Source organism: Phoenix dactylifera, unplaced genomic scaffold (genome assembly GCF_009389715.1).
Source record: "Phoenix dactylifera cultivar Barhee BC4 unplaced genomic scaffold, palm_55x_up_171113_PBpolish2nd_filt_p 000862F, whole genome shotgun sequence".
NCBI classification, from domain to species: Eukaryota; Viridiplantae; Streptophyta; class Magnoliopsida; order Arecales; family Arecaceae; genus Phoenix; species Phoenix dactylifera.
The window spans coordinates 151328-175749 of record NW_024068225.1 but is presented as its reverse complement, the minus strand read 5'-3'; the positions used below and the strand labels follow the sequence as shown (position 1 = coordinate 175749).

General features: G+C 37.5%; 2 protein-coding genes across 2 annotated transcripts; one reads left to right on the top strand and one right to left on the bottom strand.

Annotated features, from left to right (window-relative positions):
• Positions 1 to 699: 699 nt before the first annotated feature.
• Positions 700 to 1746, bottom strand: LOC120107434. The gene has a single exon (XM_039120711.1). It carries the CDS (start codon positions 1744 to 1746, stop codon positions 700 to 702), a length of 1047 nt encoding a protein of 348 aa, XP_038976639.1.
• Positions 1747 to 6551: 4805 nt separating this feature from the next.
• LOC103697672 (COP9 signalosome complex subunit 4) lies at positions 6552 to 24422 on the top strand. Its single transcript, XM_008779578.4, has 14 exons — positions 6552 to 6798; positions 6898 to 7049; positions 10514 to 10617; positions 10715 to 10775; positions 10868 to 10960; positions 11061 to 11161; positions 11780 to 11888; positions 15251 to 15295; positions 15411 to 15479; positions 15586 to 15677; positions 15770 to 15812; positions 20768 to 20827; positions 23263 to 23322; positions 24049 to 24422. The coding sequence occupies exons 1-14, from the start codon at positions 6663 to 6665 to the stop codon at positions 24121 to 24123; spliced, it is 1200 nt and encodes a 399-aa protein (XP_008777800.1). The 5' UTR covers positions 6552 to 6662; the 3' UTR covers positions 24124 to 24422.

Below are 24422 nucleotides of genomic sequence, written 5' to 3'. Positions count from 1 at the left end.
TGCAACTTTTCCTTTAATTCTTTTATTTCAGTTGAAGCCATTCTATAGGGGGTTTTTGAAGATTGGTATGGTATTGGGAATCAAATCAATTGCAAATTCAATCTCTCTCTCTGGTGGCAAACCAGGAAGATCTTCTGAAAAAAAAACATCAGGGTGTTCATTCATTACTGGAATATCCTCTAATTTGGTCTCCTTTCAGGTATCCATTGCACAGACTAAATAAGTCTTATACTCCTTTTCTAATGCCTTCCTAGCTTTCAGGGCAGAAATTAATGTTATGATGAATTACATTACACGGGTGCATCGCTTTGAAAGAAGAACCCTGGTTCTTCAGGTATCTAGAATATCACTCTTTTACTGTAGCAGTCAATATGAGTGTGGTACTGAGACCTCCAAGCTATTCCCAAAATGATGTCAAAATCTTGCATGTCAAGTTATATAATATTTGTCACTAACTCTCCTATCCCTATTTGAATTATGCAATTCTTGCACTAATGTCAACAATTACTGTTTCCTATAGGGGTGTAGGAACACACAGTGATTCTTCTAGTTCCTCAAGTATGCAGTGTAGTTATCTAGATAAACTAACTGAAATAAAGAAATGCATAGTGCCAAAATCGAACAAAATAGAGGGATCAATCAAGCTGACTGGTAATATACCTGTTACCACCCGGTCATTGGCACTAGCATCTTGGTAGGTCAGTGTAAAACTCGAGCATTACCTCTTGGCCTCTGGTCACCAGGTACAGGAGGTCTGAGTTCATTCCTCCTCTTGTATGGGCAATCACGTGCCAGGTGTCCAGTCCGCCCACAACTATAACATGCCCTCGCTCTCCTCATATAGGGCCCACTATGGGATCTGCTAGAGTAAGTGCGGGCTCTGGGATCTGCTATGGTGATATTGATGATTCCACTATGGGATCTGCTAGAGTAATTGCGGACCCTGGGCTTCTCTTGAATTGGAGTGCCCCTAAAATCCCATGGCCTGCCACTCTGACTTCTGTCTGATCTGGATCTCATCAGGTCAGCCCTTTCTCTATCAGATCTTTTCAATTCAGCCTCTACTCTCAAGGCTCTGTCCAAAATATCCATATAGCTGGTAATTAACTGTGAAGATGTTCGGGATCTGATCTCATGTCTAAGCCCTTGTTCGAACCGGTTGGCTCTACTCATATCATCCTCCATGAACTGGGGGCAGAATCGACCCAGCTCATCGAACCTATTGACGTAATCCGAAACAGTCATATGCTCGGACTGAGTCAGCGATAAAAACTCATTCTGCTTCATTTGCCTAACTGAGTCCGAAAAGTACTTAGCATAAAATATTCTCTTAAAGTCTCCCCAGGCCGTTCCGTTGACCTCATATGCTGTCTCCATAGCAGTCCACCAAGAGTCAGCACTCCCCCTTAGCATAGAGATGGCTAATTTGACTTTTACCTCCTCGGGAAATTGGAGTAACTCATACATCTTCTCCAGTTTTTGGATCCAGGCCTCAGCTATCATGGGATCGGACCCACCATTAAACATCGGTGGATTCAGCCTACGGAACCTCTCGTAATAGGATTCTATCGGCTGTACAGGTTGGGCAGCTAACTGCATCTGCTGCTGTTGCTCAAGCAGTTGTGCTATTAACTGGTACACTCCTGCTAAATCTGCCTGGGTTGCTATGGAGTGTGGAGTAGTTTGTGAAATTGATTGGCTATCAGGGTCCGGAGAAGGTGCCCTTATTTCTCTTTCATCCTCCATATTGCTTACGGCTACCTAGCAGTCAAGAATTTATGATGAGTTTACATAAATTATCTCTTAACATAGTAAAATAGCAAAAACCATCAAAGAGATCACATAGTCATATCATAATAAATCTGAGAATCTACAATATTCACCTTCTCTTATTAACACAAATATTCATTATTGAAAAATCTAGTCTCCCATCACAGTCAATATTTTTGACCAATTTAAATTGATTCGATCCACTATACTTTCGCTACACAACTCTGATCAATATCCTCCGAATTTATTAATTGACTTTCTGTCAAAATATAAATCTTGATTGTAAACTGAATGATATACAATTTTGTCTCAAGTAGAGCCAAAAAGAACTCTTAAGTCTCATCCTCAAATATATTTTACAGAATTGTATATGACTCATAAAATAACATATAGAAAAACCCTATGCTTCATAGTATAATCCTATACTTAATCCTGACTCACCCTATTGCTCTGACAGGACTCTTCTTAACCTTTGCTCTGATACCACTTCTTGTCACGACCCCCGCCCCGTTTCCGGCGGGCCGCCGCGACGGTCCTAGGGTGCGGGTAGGCATAAGGCCACCAGCCACCGCGTAGAACCCTACTACCTATCAATCATCAATAGATCTTGAAAAATTTGGCATGATATATGCACAAAATGATCACTTTTCCTATAGTGACCTGTCAGGATTATCTCAATACATACAACACACTACCTGTCAGAGCATTAATTACATAATTTGTCACATAATAAACCTGGACAATATATAGCAATACATTATCACAGGCACACAACTGATTTGCACACATATATATATATACCTGCTTCCCAATCCATCCATGGTCCAACCCATATCCACAACAGGATCTATGACTGTAACTATGCACTATATACAATAGAAGGTTTATAATACACCAAAAGGTATAGACCTCTATCTACATTATACTATACTATACTATGGAGCGGCACAGCTAGCAGGCAATCTCTAACCCTGCTCTTCTCTATACAATACCTGCCCTGCAATCAAAAACACCAAACTGGGGAGTGAGTATATAAATACTCAGTGAGTGGAGTAGAGAGTACTATGCACATGAGACAAAATATAATCATGGCTCGAGGTGAAATCTCAAGATCAATAACAAGATGAACATGAACTCAACATAAAGAATATGGAGTAAATCATCAATATCACCACAATCACAATCAACTCATCTGAAGCATATATGGAATAATCGAGTAAACATATATACTACTCATGAATATGCTCAACAGATCATAATGCTGGAACATACAAATCAGGTGTCAATATGCTGAATCATCAACAAGACAGCTATTGGGAGGTGGGTTTTACGCCCCAGGCGAACCAGCAACAACTCCCTACTGTCACATGCATATGCAGGATAAAACACCATACCAATAATATAAATACTAGATAGCTATCGGGAGGTGGGTTTTACGCCCCAGGCGAACCAGCAACAACTCCCCAGTATCACATGCATATGCAGAATAAGACACCATACTGATAATATAAATGCAAGCCAGTATCCAGAACAGAAATCCATCTCACATCTATATACTAAACGGCACCTCGCGGGAATTCTACATCCGCGGAAAGCCATACTGCACCTCGCGGGGTCTTACTATGCCCGGCGGCAAGCAGAATATAAGTCGTAGGACTGGCCAATCCTACGCCTAGGGTCGTGTCCCCCCTAGGAAGGGACTGGGCTCCGCCCATCCAGAAGGCTACTATGTGCACAAAGGCCGATGTTCAACCCCATCGACTATAGGTGTCCTGCAGATACTGTCAAGCCATGCATGAATGCCATAATGCACCCTCCCAATACTCTACTAAAAGGAGCATAATTAAGACTACCACTCACTCGACTCCGACCCAATCATAAACTAACATCAGGTTTGGGAGTGAGGGGTCAAGGGTGTGCAATGCAACTCAATATACCACTGAAATGGGCTCTACAAATCTTTGAAATAGAGAAAATGAAATCAATTTACAAAAGAAGTCATTTCACAATTCAGATCTAATTTAATTACTCATAAAGAGTATAATCAAGGCTACCACTTACAAGTCTTTGAAATAGAGGAAATGAAATCAATTTACAAAAGAAGTCATTTCATAATTCAGATCCAATTTAATTACTCATAAAGAGTATAATAAAGATTACCACTTACAAGTCTTTGAAATAGAGGAAATGAAATCAATTTACAAAAGAAGTCATTTCACAATTCAGATCCAATTTAATTACTCATAAAAGAGTATAATCAAGGTTACCACTTATAAGTCTTTGAAATAGAGGAAATGAAATCAATTTACAAAAGAAATCATTTCACAATTCAGATCCAATTTGATTACTCATCAACCCCTCGTAATTCCTCTCAATGTTTCCTCAAATGCATGTACAGAATAATCAAGCATGGAGAATCAAGATTATAGAGGAATCTACTACAATATCAATCAATATGCTCAAGTGGAATCAATTCACACTTGGCGACATTCATGAAAATAAATTAAGGAAGCTCATGGTGCAAAGTACATGACTCCCACTCACCTGCCAATCCGGCACGGCCTCGATACGCCTCTAAAATTTTACAGTAGGCAGCAGGGGACTTCTTCCTCTTGTTCTCTAGCTTCTTGCCCAACTGTGACATGCATTTACAATACATTTAGTTTTGTATCAAGGGCTATAATCTACGTGCCAATTATAATATAGGGAACTTTAATTGATTCAACTCCCCCGTTTCCTAAATCTTTTCTTTTCTTTCTCTTTTTCTTTTTCTATTAATTAACTCATCATTTATGTGTATTAGGGACTCCCTTGCACGAGTACAAGGTCCTTTTTAGCTTGATCTAGGCTTAATACCCTATTATAGCATGAAATCCCCTATTTTCCACCCGGATGAACAGTAACCCGGACCGACAGCCGGTTACTTCATTCCGGGTTTGATCCACTTTTCAGACTCCAAATTTGATGAAATTTTTACTTAACATTCTACACTCATAGGGGATTCCAAAAAGGTAACATGCATCACTATCGGAGGCCGTTTGACCTCCTAAATAATTCGCCAAAGTTGGGACTTTGACACGATTTTTCCGTAGTGCCGGAAAAATTTGTCGAAATCCGATTCTTCCCCTTTTAACACCCTTTACAACTATCATCTACCCTTTCTATAGCATAAATTCTTTAGAATACTAGGTAGGGACGGGTATTTACCTTTTTCTTCTTGTGAAACTTGGGTCCTTGCGTAGAGGAAAAGGAAACCGACACTTCCCTTTTTTTGTTTCCGCCGGCACACAACCGGGATCCCCCCTTCCCTTCTCTTCTTTTTCTTCTTTTGGACTCTCCCTCTTCTTCTCTTCTTCTCTCTTTTCTTCTCTTTTTCTTCTTCTTCTTTTTCTTCTTTTCTTCTCTTTTTTCTCTCCTTTTCCTTCTCTTCTTCTCTCCTTTTCCTTCTCTGTGTTTCTACCGCCTGAGACCCCCTCCCCTCCTTCTCGGTTTCATTCCACCGACAGCACACTCAACCCACCAATTAAGTCACATCAAACAAAACCAAATCCCCATTTTGCCCTTACCACTTCGATATATCTGCAATTATGCCATTATCTTTTGATTCCTTCCCATTTTACCCCTTATATCAATTTTAAAGGACTATTCTATCCCTTTTTTATAAAAAAAAAATTTTTTTGGAGTTATTACATCCTCCCCCCCTTATATAAAAAAAATTTTCAAGGTAGTTGCTGCCGGAGGGTGCCAGATCTTTGACACTTCTATTTCGGGGGTGGAGCTGAGGACAACATGGGTTGGTGTAGGCGATTAGAGCGGTCCTTCTTGAGGGCGACTCGGCCACAGTGATTGGCTGGATCCAGGAGGCATCGATGGTGTAGGTGGGTGCCACCCCTTACTCTGGAATATTCAGGGTATGGTGAGTGGCGATGTTGTTTTTCAGGCCAAGTATGTTTATAGAGAGGTTAATAAGGCCGTAGATTGGGTGGCTTCATACGTGGCCGACTACTCTGTGGGGGTCTTGTGGGTTGGAAAAAGGGAGCTGTCTAGAGCACTCCAAAATTTACTATTTTTTGACTTTTTTAGATGCATCCATACTAGATATGTATGAGCCAATCATTCTAGAAAAAAATAATTAAATTAAAAAAAATAAAAGATAGGAAATAGGGAATGAAGAAGAGATAGTTTGGTCACTCCGAAGAGGCTGAAAACCTCCAAAAGCCCTTACTAATTAATTGCTTCCATTCTTGACCCTAGTGCAATACATATTTATATGTACCAATTACTTGTCCAACGAGAATAAGAGCATAACTCCTAGCCAAAATAGATATCGTAGCAGACTACTAAACTAATTTAAAAAACGTAAGCAAAACTAATAAACCTGAAAATAAGAAATCTAATCTTACAATCTATGGAATCCTATCATCTACTGGAACCAGAGCATGGCTGTGAAGATTGTGGTATTCCTGTAGCACTGCTGCCCACCTCCTGCATTGCACGGTGGTCGCCGCCGCCGGGGCATCGGTTCACCCCAATGGGGTGGAGGCGGCCCAAGTCAGGGCCCTCTTCGCCGCCTCTGCTCCGACCCAACTCAAATCGAGCGATTTCTGGTCATTTTTCCCAAAGCTAGATCGGATGCTTGGGTCCAAAGAAACGAGTCAGACCAGACCTAACCAACTTGGTTCATGACATGGCCCATTTGCAGGCCTAGCCAAAGAACAATGTCGGCCGATATCTCGGTTTCGGATCCCCGCTGAGATGACCGATATCTGGGTCACTAAAATCGCTCGTCCGGAGACTCGAAGGCCGCAAAGCCGGGTCTCGACAGGCTCCCCGCCCGTTCTCCATAGAAGCGAGAGGCAGCCGGAGCTAGGGTTTCGAGGAAGATAGCGGCCATGGATAGCGCCCTCGCGAGCGCCGCCTCCATCGCGGATCAGAAGCAAAAGATCGAACAGTACAAGCTCATTCTCGCCTCCGTCCTCTCCTCCGCTCCCACCGACGTCTCTCAGGCCAAGCGCTTCATCGATCACAGTATCATTCTCTCTCAGTCTTCCTAGATCAGGGTTTTGCTCTCATTCTCTTCTTCTCCGTGGTTCTGATCGATTTCTTTCCTTATTTGTTGCGTGGTAGTGATCTCGGACGTCGTTCCTCTGGTGGTATCCAGGCAGTTGCTTCAGACTTTCGCGCAGGAACTGGGAAATCTGGAGCCCGACACCCAGAAGGCGATTGCACATTATGCCCTAGCTCAGATCCAACCCAGGGCTGTCTCTTTCGAAGAACAGGTCTTTCCTTTTAATCTCATTATTCGTTTCCCTGATATTTTTCGTTAATTCCGTGCTCTAGAAAGCCAGGGCACTCTGGAAGGGGTAAAATTGGTGACTAAAATGAGATTGGTAACCTCGTGTTCGGTATTAGGCATCATGGTGAAATTCTCGTGAAACATGGATTTTTTGCCTTGCAACTTATCCTCTCTATCCATTTATATTTTGTCTTTTATTTAGAACCCATGTTTCTTGATCATATTTTTCTGACTTAATTATTCATTCTATTTTTCTATTTCTTCTTCACTCTTGGCCTAAGAGGGCTGTTGCTCACCACATTCCTATCATATCAAAGTATAATTCTTATTATTATCTATCAGCTCATCCAATTACTTATTTGTTGATATTGCATTCAAGGTACTTAATGCTGTCTAATGGGATTTCAAGATGCCCTTTTCCTCTTTTTTCTTGGGTTTTCTCATGTCATCTTTTCTGTTCCTGTCGACAATTGCTTCAATTGAAACTATACTAATTCAATATCTGAGCTTATTTTACTTATCTGGGAAATGGTCGATAGTCACCCCAGTAGGTTTGAATTAGTTAAGCAACATAGCCAAGAATATTTCATGGTTGTCGGTAGAGGTGGCAATGAGTTGGGCCAATGTGGGTTTATGTCAGGATTGCCTTGTTCGCTATTGGCACAAGCTTGAGCAAAACCCATTGGTCTATAAGTGCATAAGAACATCCTAAATCTCTTGGCAATATATTGAACTCTCGATCCAGCTTGAATCCTCCTACTTGAGGAAAAAGGGTAATCAAATGAGCTGCGCTGACAAATATCGACAATGTGTCATAAGAAGAAAATAAAAAAATAATTCAGAATCAAGTGCTTAATCCTTAAAACAAATAAGAAATACTTATTTAAGCTCGCTTTGATTCGACCAATGCTCTGATTGTTTTTTCCGAGGTTGTAACAAAAAATTGAGAATAAAGACGGAAGAAGAACAAAAAAGAAGCAAATTGTTATCGTGAAGGCATTTCAAGTGTAAATTAAATTGAATTCCATGTCTTAACTTCTTGACTATCAAAGTTTTCAAATTGTACTATGCTGCAGAATCTTTCCTTCTCTTTTAAGTGTGATATGTGGCTAATATGTGTTGAGATACAATAAAAATAGCCAAGTAAATGTGCTAATTATGTAGCTAATATCTGCTGAAGTTAGGATGTGTGATGGCGGACCACTGCAGGGGAAAGAGAGAAAGAGGAAGAAGACGGGAAGGAGTAGGAAGAAGAGGTTATAGAGACGCAGGAAGAAGAGAAGAGGAGGAAGAAGAGAAGAAGAAGAAGAAGGCTAGGGTTTTGCTTATTCAATCATTCAATTCCTAATTCATGAGTGGAGTGGCCCTTATATAGGTCTTACATCATGAATTGACCAAGTCAAACAATTAACAACTAACCAAACTTGGACCCTTCTATTAATTGACTAAGTCAATTAATTGATTACATACCAAATTAAACCTTACTAACATTAGACCATTAAACTAATTGATCACACCCAAAATTGGACCTTTATAATTAGGTCTTACATTGATCAATTGATCTAATCACTTGACCCCACAGCTAACCTAATTGACTTGACTAAAACAAAAGCAACTAACCAAACTGACTCGACCAATAACAAAAGCAACTAACCAAATTGACTCGACCAAAAAGCAACTAATTGACTCCATCATCTGAATGAGGGGCACTGATGTCCCCATCAATGTGGGACTGAAATTTATATGTTGACATTTATTTTTTTTAGGACATTTGAACCAGCACAAGTGATGAGTCATTCCCTTGTGTCAAGTCTAACTTGAATAAAACTTAGGCCATTTGTTACAAATGCACCTCAATAGCAATCTTTTCCTGTTCCATACCATGAAATACCAAACCCACATTGTCAAAATTTCTGACCTTGAACCTCAACCCAATCCAAATGGACACCCCAACTACTGCAATCCTCTCCATCAAGTATGTTATCTACGCAAGCTCCGCATGCTTATTCTCTTTTGATCCCACATTCTCTTGCCTAGCCTCTACAAGTAGGGTAGCAATCGGTTCAGTTCGGATGGAGGATAAGTCAAAAACCTTTCAATCTGAACCCTGTTTATCAAACGGGTCAAAAATCCTGATTCAAACCCGACTCTTTCATTAAACAGGTAATCCTAGCTGAACTACAACATGTTGAATTAAGCTAAACGGGTTAAGCATTGCCACCCCTATCTACAAGAAATGACTTGTGCAAGAACTCACTTGCAGAGGAACTAATGTATTATATATCTTACAGTTGTCAATTGAATTAGTTGGTGAGAAATTGAAGTTGCCACCCCTTTCCAAGGGATATCAGACCACTCCACCACCATGCGCATTAGCTACTCCTGACAACTCTTTGACAATTAGAATTTTGTGCTTAGCTAGGGCCAAAGACAACCATATATGCCTAGTAGATGTACTGTCAATCGTGCAGGCCAATCGACATATGATTTGTTGGAATGGAAGAACCAATATGCAGGATGTCATCTTCCATTAGTAGGCCAATGATCGATCAGAGGTTCATCTCTTAAAAGGAAGTTATGCAGATATGATGGAAAACAATAATTTAGAAGTGTGTTATTTTTTATTTATATAAATAAATGTAGAAAGAAGTTGTGATATCAGTTCTCTGAGCACATGGTTGCTCAGAGCATTATGTGATACTCCACACATCAAATTATTGAATCATGATGCTATTTTCATTATGTGTAAGTTTGCACTTGTACAACAAAATAACTAATTCAAACATAATATTTAACAAAGGTGATCTATTTTACAAAATTAAGAACAATTGGTTTGGCTGATTATTCATTGTATATTGAGACCCTTACATACATAAATGTGCATATGTAAGACATGTATGTGTCTATGTGTCAGCTTGATTAAATGTTAACATGTTGGATTATTTGGGATACTAACACTTGACACTGATGTCATGTGTTCATGTAACATTGTGTGAATTTCTGAGTTGTCTAGAATTTTTTTAATACTAGCTTTAATTGTTATTCTTGATCTTTTAAGTATTTAACAACTCTGAAATATGTCAATCATGAAATTAGATAGAATGATAAGTCAATAATTACTTGGGAAAACTGATGACATTTTGCATTTGCATGAAGTACCAAAATATGGAGAATATCCCACAACATTTAGTTTAAACACGGTTGTAGTGGGCTGTATAAACACTGGATTACTATTCTCTTGCATAAAGTTAATCTTTATAGTTATCGACCCTAAAATCCCGCATCTTTTTCTATCCAAAAACATTCTAGTCTTCTGGATGGCATTGAAATTAAAGTAGCTTGAATGTGTGACGGAGAACTGCAAATAATGGAGTTAATTCATGCGTTATAATAATCTTGCTCATGTGTCCTAAATTGCAAAAACTTATGCACTTGAAATAATCTCAGGTGGTAGTCATCAGAGAGAAACTAGCCGAACTGTATGAATCTGAACAACAATGGTCAAAAGCAGCACAAATGCTTAGCGGAATTGATCTAGATTCAGGAATAAGGTGGGTAGTTTGCTTATTCAGTTCTGTTGCCTGTGTAACATGTGGACTTGGAATATATATTGTGAGGAAGTTCATTTAATTGAGATTATTCTCTCAGAATGGTTGATGACACATACAAGCTGTCCAAGTGTGTCCAAATTGCTCGTCTTTATCTTGAGGTTTGTCTGTTACATACTTCTACATGATTTTAAATGAATATTGCTGGACAATACAAATTTGCACTACCAGTATATTTTCTTTGATTTGTCAGGATGATGATGCCGTAAATGCAGAGGCTTTTATCAATAAAGCTTCTTTTTTGGTTAGCAGTAGTAAGCATGAGGTCCTAAATTTACAATACAAGGTGAAAACAATTACCCTGAGAGAAGCTAGGGTCCATTTATGTGAAATGCCAGATTGTACATGCAGTTTTTGATGTTTATATTTTGTCATATTTTTAAAAGGTTTGTTATGCAAGGATATTAGATTTAAAGAGAAAGTTTCTGGAAGCTGCACTGCGTTATTATCAGATTTCTCAGATTGAGAAGCGTCAAATTGGTGATGAGTAAGTTTATTAAATGTTGCTTGTAGATACCATTAAATACTGCTTTTAATTTGAAAATTTTTCATTTTATCATTAAAATATTTAAATTCTTTCCCTAAAATGTAATAATTTAATGACTATTTATTTTATTTTTTCAAAAGAATTTGTTACAATTTTTTTCTAAAAATTTCGATTTCAGCTACCATCACCATCTTATATGTGTGCTTCTGTTCTCTTGCTCTATTAAACTTTTTATAGTTATTTAGGTCTCTGATACTTCTCATCATCTTCAGAAAACTTTGTGAAAACTTCATAAGCTGTGAAGATTAGATGCAAACTTTATGACCATGCACATTTACACGGATGTTTGAGATTATATCTATGGATTTCTTGATATGAACTTGCATCAATATGTTTTAAATTTTATTAAGCCTTGGCCAATTGTTCTGTGAACAAGGCTGTACTAGGTAGATATCTTTAACCCTATTTTTTTGGTTCATTCACATGTACTAGAGTTCACTGTTGGTAACTTCCATGCTTCTGTTCGTATTTCTTCAAGCAGCTGAGCATTATAAGCTCATAGGGAAATCATTTTATTAATGCTTATGCATTTATATGTTACAAATTTTCGAATCTCAGGGAAATTGACGAGGATGCACTGGAACAAGCTCTCAGTGCTGCTGTGACCTGCACAATATTGGCTGCTGCTGGTCCCCAACGCTCTCGTGTTCTTGCTACCTTGTACAAGGTATTAATGCTACCCTCATGTGGGACTAGAATGATCTTTATACATGCAGTTTAAAGATCTTACCAGTGGCAAATTAATCTGCTTTTAGTGACTAAACCGATTGCTTGAAGTTAAAAGATTACTTCTACAAATTCTTATTTTCTATAGCAAATCACATTGACTTTTGGTGTTTCCGAATGTGGTATTCGAATGTGGTCCCCTGACCGTGTTGGATTTTCTATATGCAGCAATTATATATGGTTATGCGGCATATCGGCCAAAGTTTTAAAGCTTTCGGGCAAACGAAATCGAGGGAGACCAATAGGACATATATATTTTTTTTGTGGAAGAATAATGATATATTGCAATGCAATATCTGTAGGAAAGCATATGAATGCAGTGAAAGAGGTTGGCCTTGGACAGGAGCCTTTAGTTTGGTCTTGTGGGGCCTGAAGAAAAGGCCTCAAAAGATAAATAATGGGCCATTCTATGCTGTCATGACATACATATTTCCTGAACATTGAAAGAGGCTTTTTTCCTTTTTTCATTTCACTTGATAGATTTTAGGAGAACCGCTGAACAAAAACAAGAATATACTGTTTCTTTCTTTCAGAATGTTGGAGTTACTGATTTTGTTGCAAATATTACATATTTTTTCTTTCCTTTTACTAAGTCCATCCTCAAAGGACTCAAACTTTTAGCAGGACCTGGCCTTCTTTAGTTATTAAAGGGGAATAACTGCTTGTAGGGAGAATATGGTGGTTTTTTTCATAGAAAAAGAGAAGAGAAAGTGGCCAGGTTAGGCAGTTCTCCTGTCCCTGCTTATTTAGTTTATTCCATCTCTCTTCTCCTCTTTCTTACTTTCTCTCTTTTCATTTCCTGGTTCTTTTTTCTTCTCTCGATTTCTTTTCCCATTTCCATTTGACTCAATTGCTCGCTGTTGCTACCAACTCTAGGTAGTTAGATGAACCCATGTCTGATTGAAATATCTGTCAGAAGAACATCTTTGCAGAGGCATAATGCCTATATGTAGTCTCTGCCACCTAGAGACTACTGTATACCCATGTAAAACACATCTTTCCCTCTAGTTTGCTTAGATCTTTTCACTACATGGAACCACCATGTTTGAACTTGACTTCATGGGCACTCATGGTGACTTGGTTTCACCACTTCCTCCTTTCTTTTTGGTTTTTCGCATTTTTTGTTGTTGTTGCTGTTGTTGTGTTGAGGGAAGGGCATCGACAGGAATTTTGTGATAGAATTTGGGGTGGTATTCATTTGATTCCTCGACAATTTGGACTGCATGGAAGACTTCCACTCTTTAGCATGAAATTTTTTTCCTCAATTCACTGTTCATTGTTTCTTCAGATATCAACAAAATTTGGAAGCTTCCTTTTTTAAGTTTGCATATCCTCCACTAATGGGACATGGGTCAATTACTGAATGTTAACTGGTTAAGTTTCCTAATGGGATCTGTAAGGTGCCAGTGGGTATGAGAACTGGCAATTGCTAATTTTGATCTTTGTCCAGGGTTTTGGTTATCGAGATAAATGCTATTGTCATTCTCTTTTGGTGGCTTGAGTCTTCTTCTTTTTGAATACATTTTATATCAAGGCTGATCCCAAAATTTCAAATGGGCTAGTTCTTTATGTGATGAAGCACTTGAAATGGCAGTTGTTAATTTTGATCTTTATATGGGGTACATAAGGTGCCAGTGGGCATGAGAAATGACGATCGTTAATTTTGATCTTTGTCTGGGGCTTTGATTATGGCGATTAATGCTGATGTCATTCTCTTCTGGAGGCTTGAGTCTTCTTCTTTTTGAATGTATTTCATGTCAAGAGTTCCATATCAAAATTCAGATGGGTTAATTCTTTGTTAAGCAACTGAAACTGCCTTTGTTTGACATTTACTTTCCTCTGGCAAGTTTGTAACACAGTTCAAGGAATCAGATGCTTTTGCTTAAGACTAATTCTGATCTGTTATTATTCTTTACCATTCCGTGCAGTCTTGAGTATGTGGGTTGATGACATTCTGCATAAGTTATTGATATGTTGAATGACTATAATATTATTTGACATGCTATATTCTTTATATTTAGGTTATGAATATGAATTGAGGTTTCTCAGAACTTGAAGCTGAAATAAATGTTTGAGTGTTAGCTGGAACCCGATCTAAGGTTGGGGTGGGTGTTTTGGGATTTAGGCTGAAAGTAACTTATGGGCCAAATATTATGTAATGTAGGTTGATTATTTTATCTTTTTGCATTTCTTCATTTCTTTAAATGTCGGGAAGCATTTCTTTCAGCTAAATGCATATTTTGTTGCAAATTTTTAGTACATTTGGTAGCACTATAATGTTACACCCCAGAGAGTCTTAACAGGGTTAGAGGCTTCTATTATCATGTTAGAATGCTAATGATGTAACATACAATGAACATGGCTTTCTTTCAGCTAGATACATATTTTGTTGCAAATTTAGTACATTTGGTAGCACTATAAAGTTACACTCCAAAGAGTCTTAACAGGGTTAGAGGCTTCTATTATCATGTTAGAATGCGAATGATGTAACAAACTATGAACATGGCCTTTGATTATTTTGTTTTAAAAAATCTCTTTTTAACATAAAACTAAGAAAAAATACGTTGACAGACTTTAAGCAAGATGATACTTTTTGACATGATTTGTAATTTGCTATCTTGATTGATTTATTTTTCTTCACTTTTTTAATTTTATTCATACTTGTAATTGAAATTTTTGATTTTTTTGAATAATTTTCAACCTGAACCACCTGCCAAAACTGAAACTCGTATAGTCTTGCTGATGCTGAAACTGACGCAAAGTTTCCAATTAACTTTTTGTTTTTTTTTCCTCCTTAATGATTCATTTTCATTAGTATTACATTTCAATCCTGGTCATCAACCTTCAACTTTCAACTTTCTTATTTGGACTCAGGAAACACCTGTTTTAGCGGTGTTCACTTCTCTTATATGAGCATATTATATTTATTAAATATTTATTGGAAAAAAAGAATACAATCTACATCTTCTAACACTATAGTAAATGATAATTAAAGATAGCCTCATCTGGATAACGGCTGGCAAAATGCATTTTGAAGTTTGGAGCATGTTAGGAACCCATAAAATAATATTTATACATGAAGTCATTCTGCAGCCTTTTATATCGATGCTTGCCTGTGAATTTTAAGCGCTAAACTCCAATCTGTATTATGTATTTATGCTGTGTCTGAAACTGCTCACCTTGTGAAAGTTGTCATGAACTGGCATATATTATTTGCAAGCTTCCGACATGCATATGCTTTCTCTATTCTCAAAATATTCAGATCGCTGAAAATTGATGTTGTGTTTTATCTTTTATTATTAGGATGAAAGGTGCTCAAAGTTGAAGATTTACCCAATATTACAGAAGGTATTCATTTCAAACCCTTTTTTTCAAATTTGAGGCCTTCCATGTGGCAAGATGACTTACATTTTTGCAGTTCTTCAGTTTCTTAGACGAGGTTTGATCATATGAGTGCTTTCAGGTCTATCTTGAAAGAATTTTGAGAAAACCAGAGATTGATGCATTTGCTGAGGAATTGAAACCACACCAGGTAACCATGCCCTGCCTTCTTGATTTTTCATTTCTTGCTCTCTGGTGTATCCTTGATAGTCTAAAGTCTAAACCATATTAACTTTTATCCATTTCTTTTCAAACAGAAAGCTCTTTTACCAGATAATTTCACTGTGCTGGATCGTGCGATGATTGAGCATAATCTCCTGAGTGCAAGCAAGCTCTATACAAACATAAGGTTGGAGGAAAACATAAAATTACTTCCAATTTCCCTTATACTGAACCAGTTATAATTCATAATTAATTAGATATTTTTTCGCACTGAAACAGCTTTGAAGAACTAGGAACCTTATTGGGTATTCCTCCTCAAAAGGTACACACTTGACTGATTTAATCCTGATTACATGACTTTCCATGCAGAGTAGTGGTATTGGAGAGCTGTTGATTGACTATATGCTCATCTTTGTATTTTAGATTATTCTTGTCTGTACTGTGACTATATGATAGTTTTTCATGTGAGCCACTTCGCATATAATTATATGCCATTGTTCATGCATTTTGCAAAACATGTCATTTTTTTCCTATTTTTGCTATTACTCTTCTTCTGTAAATAACTTGTCTTTTAATTGCTGTGTATTTGTTTGATGTTATAATAGTTTTGTACCTATGTCTAAATATGATACAGCATAACAAGTGGGTCTTCTATATTTTTTTAGTTGTCCAAGAGGTTGATGGGTCTGAAGTCATATAAAATATGATACAGCATAATCCATAGTCTCCTATATTCTTTTAGTTGCCAAGAGACTGAAGTCATATAAAAAGGTATTCTTATAGTACATACACCTAGGTTTCCAGTCGGTGAAGTGGTTCTGCAAAAGATTAGTACTCTGGTTCTAGTCTAACCTAACTGGTCTTAGATGTTGTATGCTTTTCAGATCAGTTGCCATCTGAGATTCTCTCGTTGTACAACCAATCAATAGACAAATTTTGCACCTGAAAACTTGAGAAATTTTAACTGAATTGTGGTCTGTCAGCTAATTACTTCAGTCTACTGCAAAGAATTTTGCAGTTTTCTGGACGTGTAATGAGCTTAAAGGCTATTGTAGAGTCACCTGAAAATCACACTAAAGGGACTAATTCAATATGGAGGAAAGCTTGACTCATATTCTTAGCCTTCTGCAATTATTCATGATCGAAACATCTCTAACTACTTTGATCAGCACATTTACAGTCTTGTAAATAATGGATTTTTATGCTGCCCTCTTCAAACCCTTAGAGATTTAGTTCATGTTTAATTCATAATATGTTTTGGGCAATTGGCTCTATAAACTGGCCTCATTGATCTCATGCTAACCTTTGTTGCTGTTTCAAAACTACTTGTGCCAAAAAATGTGTGATTGACTGAACTATTTCGGTCGTTATATTCATTCCAAAAATTTCCCTATTTCTTGTTGTCTGAATGAGTCACCACTAATTTGTAGTTTTCAACTTTCTCTTGCCTATTCCACCCTTCTGCTCGAAAAAAAACTTGCTTTTGCCCAGCTCATCCTTCTGAAGCCAACAAAATAAACCATAAAGTATTGACCTTTTGATCCCTACATAAGGAAAAGTTATCAATCCCTAAACATCTTGTAAAACATATAAATTGAACTAAGATGAGATTTATCCTTTTTATCCCCCATTTGGCCAGCACTTGAGATACTTGTCCAGATAAATGCTATTTTTTTTTATTGGACATGTTAAACTTTTGACCTGACTATGCATGAATGTTTATTAATATGAAATTATGGAAAGTAGACAAAATATAATATACATGATATAACAATATGTAATTCGTGATGCATGAATGGGGATATCAGAGAATATTTCTCTTCCTACTTTCTGTTAGGGAAAATAATGAATTCAAAATTAAAAAATAGTAACATATATACTGCTTAAAACATATTTATATAATTTTGGCACAAATTAAATAGGTTCCGTGCTTTTCACTTTGAGGTTTGAAACCTAATTCAGCGCTCCTCAGTCTTTCATTCAGAGTTGAAGTAATATGTGTTATGTGGACAAAACATAATACAGTGGGAGCTGATATAGGATCATCAAGATACGAGTCGTATGTTGTTTACATGATGAAGCAATTCCCACAAAAGGAAGACAAACCACTGTGTGATTTTAATCATCCATGTAGGTGGCAACTATGAAGGAACCAAGTATTGAATAAGAAAAGGTAGATCGGATGTGCTAAAGCTCACATCGTGTTGATTTGAGAAGGAGTTCTTGTCTTGATGATCCTGATGACACTTATGAGTCATGTATATGCATAGTGAGCAAGTTATGATTCATTGCTTATTTATGTGAACAAAATAGAAATGGGCATACGTATTTAAATTCCAAATTGGCATTTTTAATCAAAAAAAAATCACATAAGAGGAACTTTTGTATTTTTTAATGTCCGTTCACAACTATATGTGGAATTGTTAATAAAACATGCCTTTGATCACTTCTTGCTGTTTCTCCACACCTTTTTCTTCATGTTTTATACCAAGAAAAAATATTATGAATTCTGTGATAGAAAGGGAAGTTTATCAGTATCCTAATTCTCAAATATGCCTCCATTCTTCTAAGCTTTCTATGAAAACTGTTTAGAAATCCAAGCAATCTGCCTTATATAAAGGGCGTGTGCTGACAAATTTGTCCAATTTATGAAATTGAGCAACATATTAATACATAGTTGGTATCAAGTCACCAAATTAGCAAAAATATGCAAAGATAGGTTATCAATGAAGAATGGCACAAAATCTAGATTTGACCAAGTGATTCATTGTTTAAAGTTGGGTCAGTCCCAAACAATGTTCGCCGAACCGGTACCGAGACCCGTCGGTACCGGTTCGAACTGAGTCGAACCGTCCGTCCGATTCCGGCAGGTTCCGGCCTCTGACTCGGTCGGAGACCGGGTCGGCTCGGTTCGGGCTGAACTGGCCGGTTCAGTTCGATTCAGCTTTTCTTAGTCCCAAATACTGAATTCGGCCGACATCGGCCTAGTAAGTTGGGTTTACTTGATAAATGATCGGTATGAGTTAGTCATAATGACTTATGGCTTAGCAGCATGTGATTTTGAACCATTAAAGGAATCATTTGGGTTCACTGTATTTGTGAATGTATTTGGCTGATTATCTTCCCTAAAGTACCTTCCACATGAGAAGTTTGACTTTGGGAATGACTGACATTTTGTCCTGGAATAGTTGATCCAACATTTATGCTGTTGGAATCTGGTTGATCGTCTCCATCATTTTTTTTGCAGCCAGAAGAATTATTTTGTTAATGGTGTACCCACTATTTTCTCAAAGAAAAACTAAAAATTTTGGGCAACTTTTTCACAGGAAGTAAATTGGGAGAAATCATATCCCTTATAGTGGCACAAATCATGCATTTGAAGAAAGCCTTTTCTGCTCCCAAAGGGGAAAATCGTAGGTTTTCTTAAAATGCCTCAGCTACCTTACTACTTATTCATCTGTCATGCCATGGTAACCAAAGTACTGTTATTGTCTTCCACAAGTCTGATATTTTTTGGTTTTCACAAGGGCTTCCTAGAGAGGTCTTATCCCTACCATGCTGGCCTTTTTTTAGGTGTAGAAGCAATATCTTAGGCCAGTAATGCACGACATTTCCTGTTCGTTCTCTGACTCTTCTGCCAGAGGAAATGATTATCTCAATCTGATTTATGGTTTATCAGAAAGTCAGCAATTGGCTAGAGCATGGATAGGCACAGAATCCTGTGTTTAATGCTAGAAAAGCTTTCTCAATCAAAGGACAGATTGGATGGGGTATATCCACTAATGTTATTTCTGATTTACTCAATAAGCAGCAAAAGAAAAAGCAAACAACATACTTTACCCCAAATGTGGAACTCACAATGTCGGTCTTCGTCTGCCCCTCTAGTCTTCAGGAAACAAAAGATGATTCTCTTGTATCTATGATGATCTTCTTATTAAAGGCCATGACAGATTAAGAAAGATTCACTTTTTGCATAGAGATATGGTACTGGTTCTAGACAGCATTCCTCAAATTAAAAATCAGATATAACTTAAACAAATAGTTTTGTTTTCCTTGTCCAAGGAAAATTGTTAAACATGGTGTTCCTTTGGTGGTTTACTCGGAGGGAAAGGTCCAAGATTTTATAGTTGGATGTCCTTCCTTGAAGGGTGATGGAAATTTTGCATCTCAAATGTCTCATCATTCTGAAGTTGTCAGGGAACTAAGCTCATTATTATTCGGATTACTGTTTAGTTCGAGTATGCAGTAATTGGGGAATAATGACTCTGACTATTTTTTCTTTTGAATTGAAAGTTAAACAACTATTTATTTATTAGATGGATGTGGTTATATAAGTACGAAAAGAACAACTGTAAATTCCTGAAAATGGCTGATCTACATTCTTGAATATGTCTAGTTATGTACTTGAAGGGTACTACTGCCCTAGATATACTAGGAAGAATGCATCTGCACAAAAGAATCCATAATGTAAGTCTAAGGAGAAAGGTATCTCTCTGACTCCTTTACTGAGTTCCCAGATTATGTGTTTTGTTGTTTCCAATCAGATTAAACTGTCGCCCTGTGAAAACCATAATAGATGAAGTAGTTTTTCTGTGGCTAAATTTAGTTGGCTCACACTCTTCCATCTGCTTGGAAGTTTAGGTTGATGAGTTGATTTCAGAGTTTATACCTCTACAGTAGCCACAGATAGTTTTTGTTAAGAAACTAGTATTTGAAGCTGTTTCCTGTAACAAGATGCCTTGTTTGTTTTTTATAGATGTAACTATGAATGAGGTGCTGAACCAAGAGTGAATTTCAGCCTCACCTTATGGTTAAGCTAGAAGCAAGAAAAGCTGGAAAAGCCTATAGGAAGCCAGTGCTTGCTTTTGCATGTGGAAGCTAGAAATGAGTGACCAAATAGATATGGTCTCTTTTTTTACATCCATGCATGTGAGCGGACAAGTGGATGTTCATTTACATTTTCTATGAAGCCAATTGTTTCTTTTGAGCTTGTTTATTTGGAAGAAGGCCTGTTATTGTTTCTTGTAATGCTGTAGAAATTTTCGCTTAATTTTTCGATGCTAAATCTTTTTGCTTGGCATCGTATAGTGAGCCAATTTAATGCCATTTTGATATGTAATTTCGTATTCTGATGCTTCTCTGCTTTTCTCTTGTGATCCTTTGTATATTCTGAAGTTTCAATTATTGCCATCGTCTCCTTGTACTATGGACCCATTTAGAACATATATTAATATTTTTAATTATCTCTGACATACTTTAGCTTCATGATTTTGGCAGGCTGAAAAAATAGCCTCACGGATGATCTATGAGGATAGAATGAGGGGATCAATCGATCAGGTATAATTCTTCGTTCATGTTTCTGTCATTTGACAGGAAATGCAGCAACTTTTCCATTGAGTGCCCAAGATCTGGAGTTCAATCAACTTTTGGGGATGCTTCCTTATTCAAATATAAAAATAGAATAGCATAAAAGAGCAATAGAGGAAGAAAACAGTGTCAGTGACTACAAGAAGTATCCTGATGACAATAGACTAGTAAGCACAAGAGGTAGTCATACGGACACAAATGGAAGTAGCTACCCGTACTGGTCTGGCAATGATAAACAAATGACAAACTGGTAAACCATACAACATGCTGTAAGCAGTACAGAACAGCCAGGAGCTATTTCTGGCACACCCATGAGAGGTGCCATTACTTCAAAAATAAGCTAAACTACATGCTAGGATGTTTACAGTTAATTCACTTAATTATTGGTTAAAATAGACATTTTGAACGATAATTATGAGGAATGCAACTTTATCATTTTATACGGTAATCATGTTAAAATTTGCAGCTCTCTTAAAATTTGTGTTTAGGTCTTTCATTCTCAGGTCTGCTTATCAAATATTTACTTAATACTCTTTGAACTTCAGGCAATTTGAAATTCGTTATTACTTATAAATAGTTACTCTAAACAACAATCTACTTACTGATAGTGATGAATGCAACTTTATCATTTTTCAAAGCAATTATTTTAAACATGGTCTGTTGTGCCGGTATCGGGCACTGTACCGGTTGTTCGGCGGCGCGAGTTGGTCCGGGCCCGCACTGTGCCGTGCCGGGCCTGTACCAACACAGGAGAGGGCGAACGCAAACCACGGGAGGGAGGAAGAGAGAGAGAGAGAAGGGGGAGAGAGGGAGGGAGAAAGGTGGAGGCCGTGGAGAGCCGGTGCTGGTGCAGGATGCGGAGGCCGAAACAGGGGTCCGACCGCGACCTCCACCTCCTACACCAGCGCTGGCCTCTGCCGGCCTCCCTCCCTCCCCCGCTCGCTCTATCTTTTCTTCTCTTTCCTTCTCCTTCTCCCTCTCCGGCGACGGCATCTTTGTTTCTTTGCCGGAACTGTTCTGGTCCACTGTCGGTACGGCTCGAGATGCCCAAACTGGTCGGTTCGGGATAGTTCTACCTACCGTGATTTTAATGTTTGCTGCTCTTGTAAGATATGTTTAGGTCTTTTAGTAAAAAAAAAGTGTGTTTATCAAATATTTATCGATATTGCTGGAACTTAAGTCAATTTGTTATTGGTTTAGGTGCTCTCGCATTTGTGATCTAATTCAATTGTTTATTCACTTCTGGTGATTGTGGGGAAAACCGCATACAAACCTGTAGTATTTGCATGATGAAACAATTCTGCAGATGGATGCTTAACTAGTTTTAGTAGGGGTGGTGTCAACTATCAGTTAGATCATCTTGAGTTTCATATTACTTGAATATATGATTTTTTTGGGATCCCAAGCAACACCATATCTTATGGATGCTTTTTTTTGACTATCTATTATGGTGCCTCTTTTTTTCCTTTGCATGCACACGGCACACTTACTTACCATGGTGTATGGCAGCCATGGGGCATGGTATGCATCACATGGGGCATGGTATGCATCGTATGGCACTATAATTTGGAAATGAACTTAAATTGTTGGTCATATGTCATCAATTAGAGCACAGAGGAGCTTTATTAGAAAAAAGGACCTGCTAGTATCGTCTATGATTATTGCATGCAAATGATACTCATTATAAGTTTTATGGGGAGCTATTTATCTTCAACAATCAAATGATGCACAAATGTGCTTCCAGTGCCTGGCAACCATTTGGCATGTAATGCATAATGTGGCACTCTACAGTTTAGACCAGAACTTAAATTCTTGGTCATATGTTGGTTCAGGAGAGTTTTATTGGACAATGAAGACCAGCTAGAGTTGTTTTGTGATTATTGCTGACAAATAATACAAATGTTATGAGGGGCTATCTATCTTTAACAACAAAAAAGGGGGGCAACCAAGCAATAAACTAGTTGCATTTGCATTCATAGGTGTACATGTAAATATAGGTTAAGCTGGATGTGGTAGAAACTTGGAAGAATACTTGTGAAATGCCTCAGGGCAAATCGAACAGGTATCGAACAGGTATCATTTCACTAAGTGCTATCAGGCAGATATCTTGAGGGGGTTGGTACTGGTGAATGATGTCATGGTACAGGTGGTGTAAAAAGAGTAGGGAAGTTTAGAGGACCAGGCTGAAAATGATGCAAGAGTGTGCAAAGATGGAATCTTTACATATCAAAATGGTGTTTTACACCACAATCTGGTATGGTTTAAAATAAAGAGATCTCTTATTGTTTTCATATGGATTTTGACTGGACCGGTATATTATCATAGTTTCTTTTTTCCTAAGATTTTGTGATTCCATGTTTCTTTTTCTACCTTGCAAATATTTAGTTGCATATTGCTTATTTCAGGTTGAAGCTGTCATACATTTTGAAGATGACACTGAAGAATTACAACAGTGGGATCAGCAGGTGAGTCTGGTTAATTGCAGGTGCTACCAACTGTAACATGCCTTTGCAATATTGTGGTGCATATTCAACAGAACACACCCTTTCTTTCATTCCTTAAATTTGCACACTTTAGATTGTTGGGGAAAAGAACCTTTGGACAATTATCCTAATGATGCATATAAAAGCTGCTATATTTCCCAATTTTTCAATTCCCAAAGCATCCCTAATTAGATTTCTCCTGAGTCTTTGAAAAAAGATTCTAACATTGCTGAACTCTTGAGAAGGGAAGTAAAGTGGGAAAGGATTTCCATGTTCCGTGCTTAATAAGAGTCCCACATCCTCCAAAATCCAAATTCATAGTGATTTGTTGGTGATAGCATGATTTAAATTTTTCTAGTCTAATAACATGATGCGTCAAATAAATATTAAACAATTTGATAAATTATATTAGCTAACCCATGTTGAAATCTTTTTTAAAGTTAATCGAATAGCTAAAATCATTAGTAATGGTCAAGTTCATTTGCACATGGTAGTATAACTAGTTGTAATAGTAACCTCATTGGGCTACTTTCATCAAGAACTGTCTTTCTCCCATGATTTTTTGTTACTCTACCTAAACTACTTTCTTAAGGTACATATCTATACCTGTATAAAGAATTGGTGATGTGTCATTGAGGACAAGCTATTGATATATTAGAATTAATCATCCTTTAAGTTTATCCTTATATAATTTTCCATAACTTGCAGATTGTGGGGCTATGTCAAGCACTGAATGATATTCTTGATGGTATGGCAAGTAAGGGCATATCAATTCCTATCTGAGTGTCTGCCTTTGTTAAAGGATCTGTCGGGTTAGATAGATGGATGTCCTTGATATATATGTACATTTAGGCATCCATGTGCAGTGGCCTCTTTTAGAGGAATATTGTTTTTCTTTGCTTCTCGATTTTTCTTTTTCCAAAGCTGTACAGAGGTGGTTCGGATTTGTTTTGCTTCAAACACTTTCGTTCGCCATGGACCCCCAAAATATAGTTGATTATATTGGAATATTGCATGTTGATGGTATGTATTTTGGTATCAAGATTTAATGTTTCATTATGCGATAGATCGCCAAGAATTTA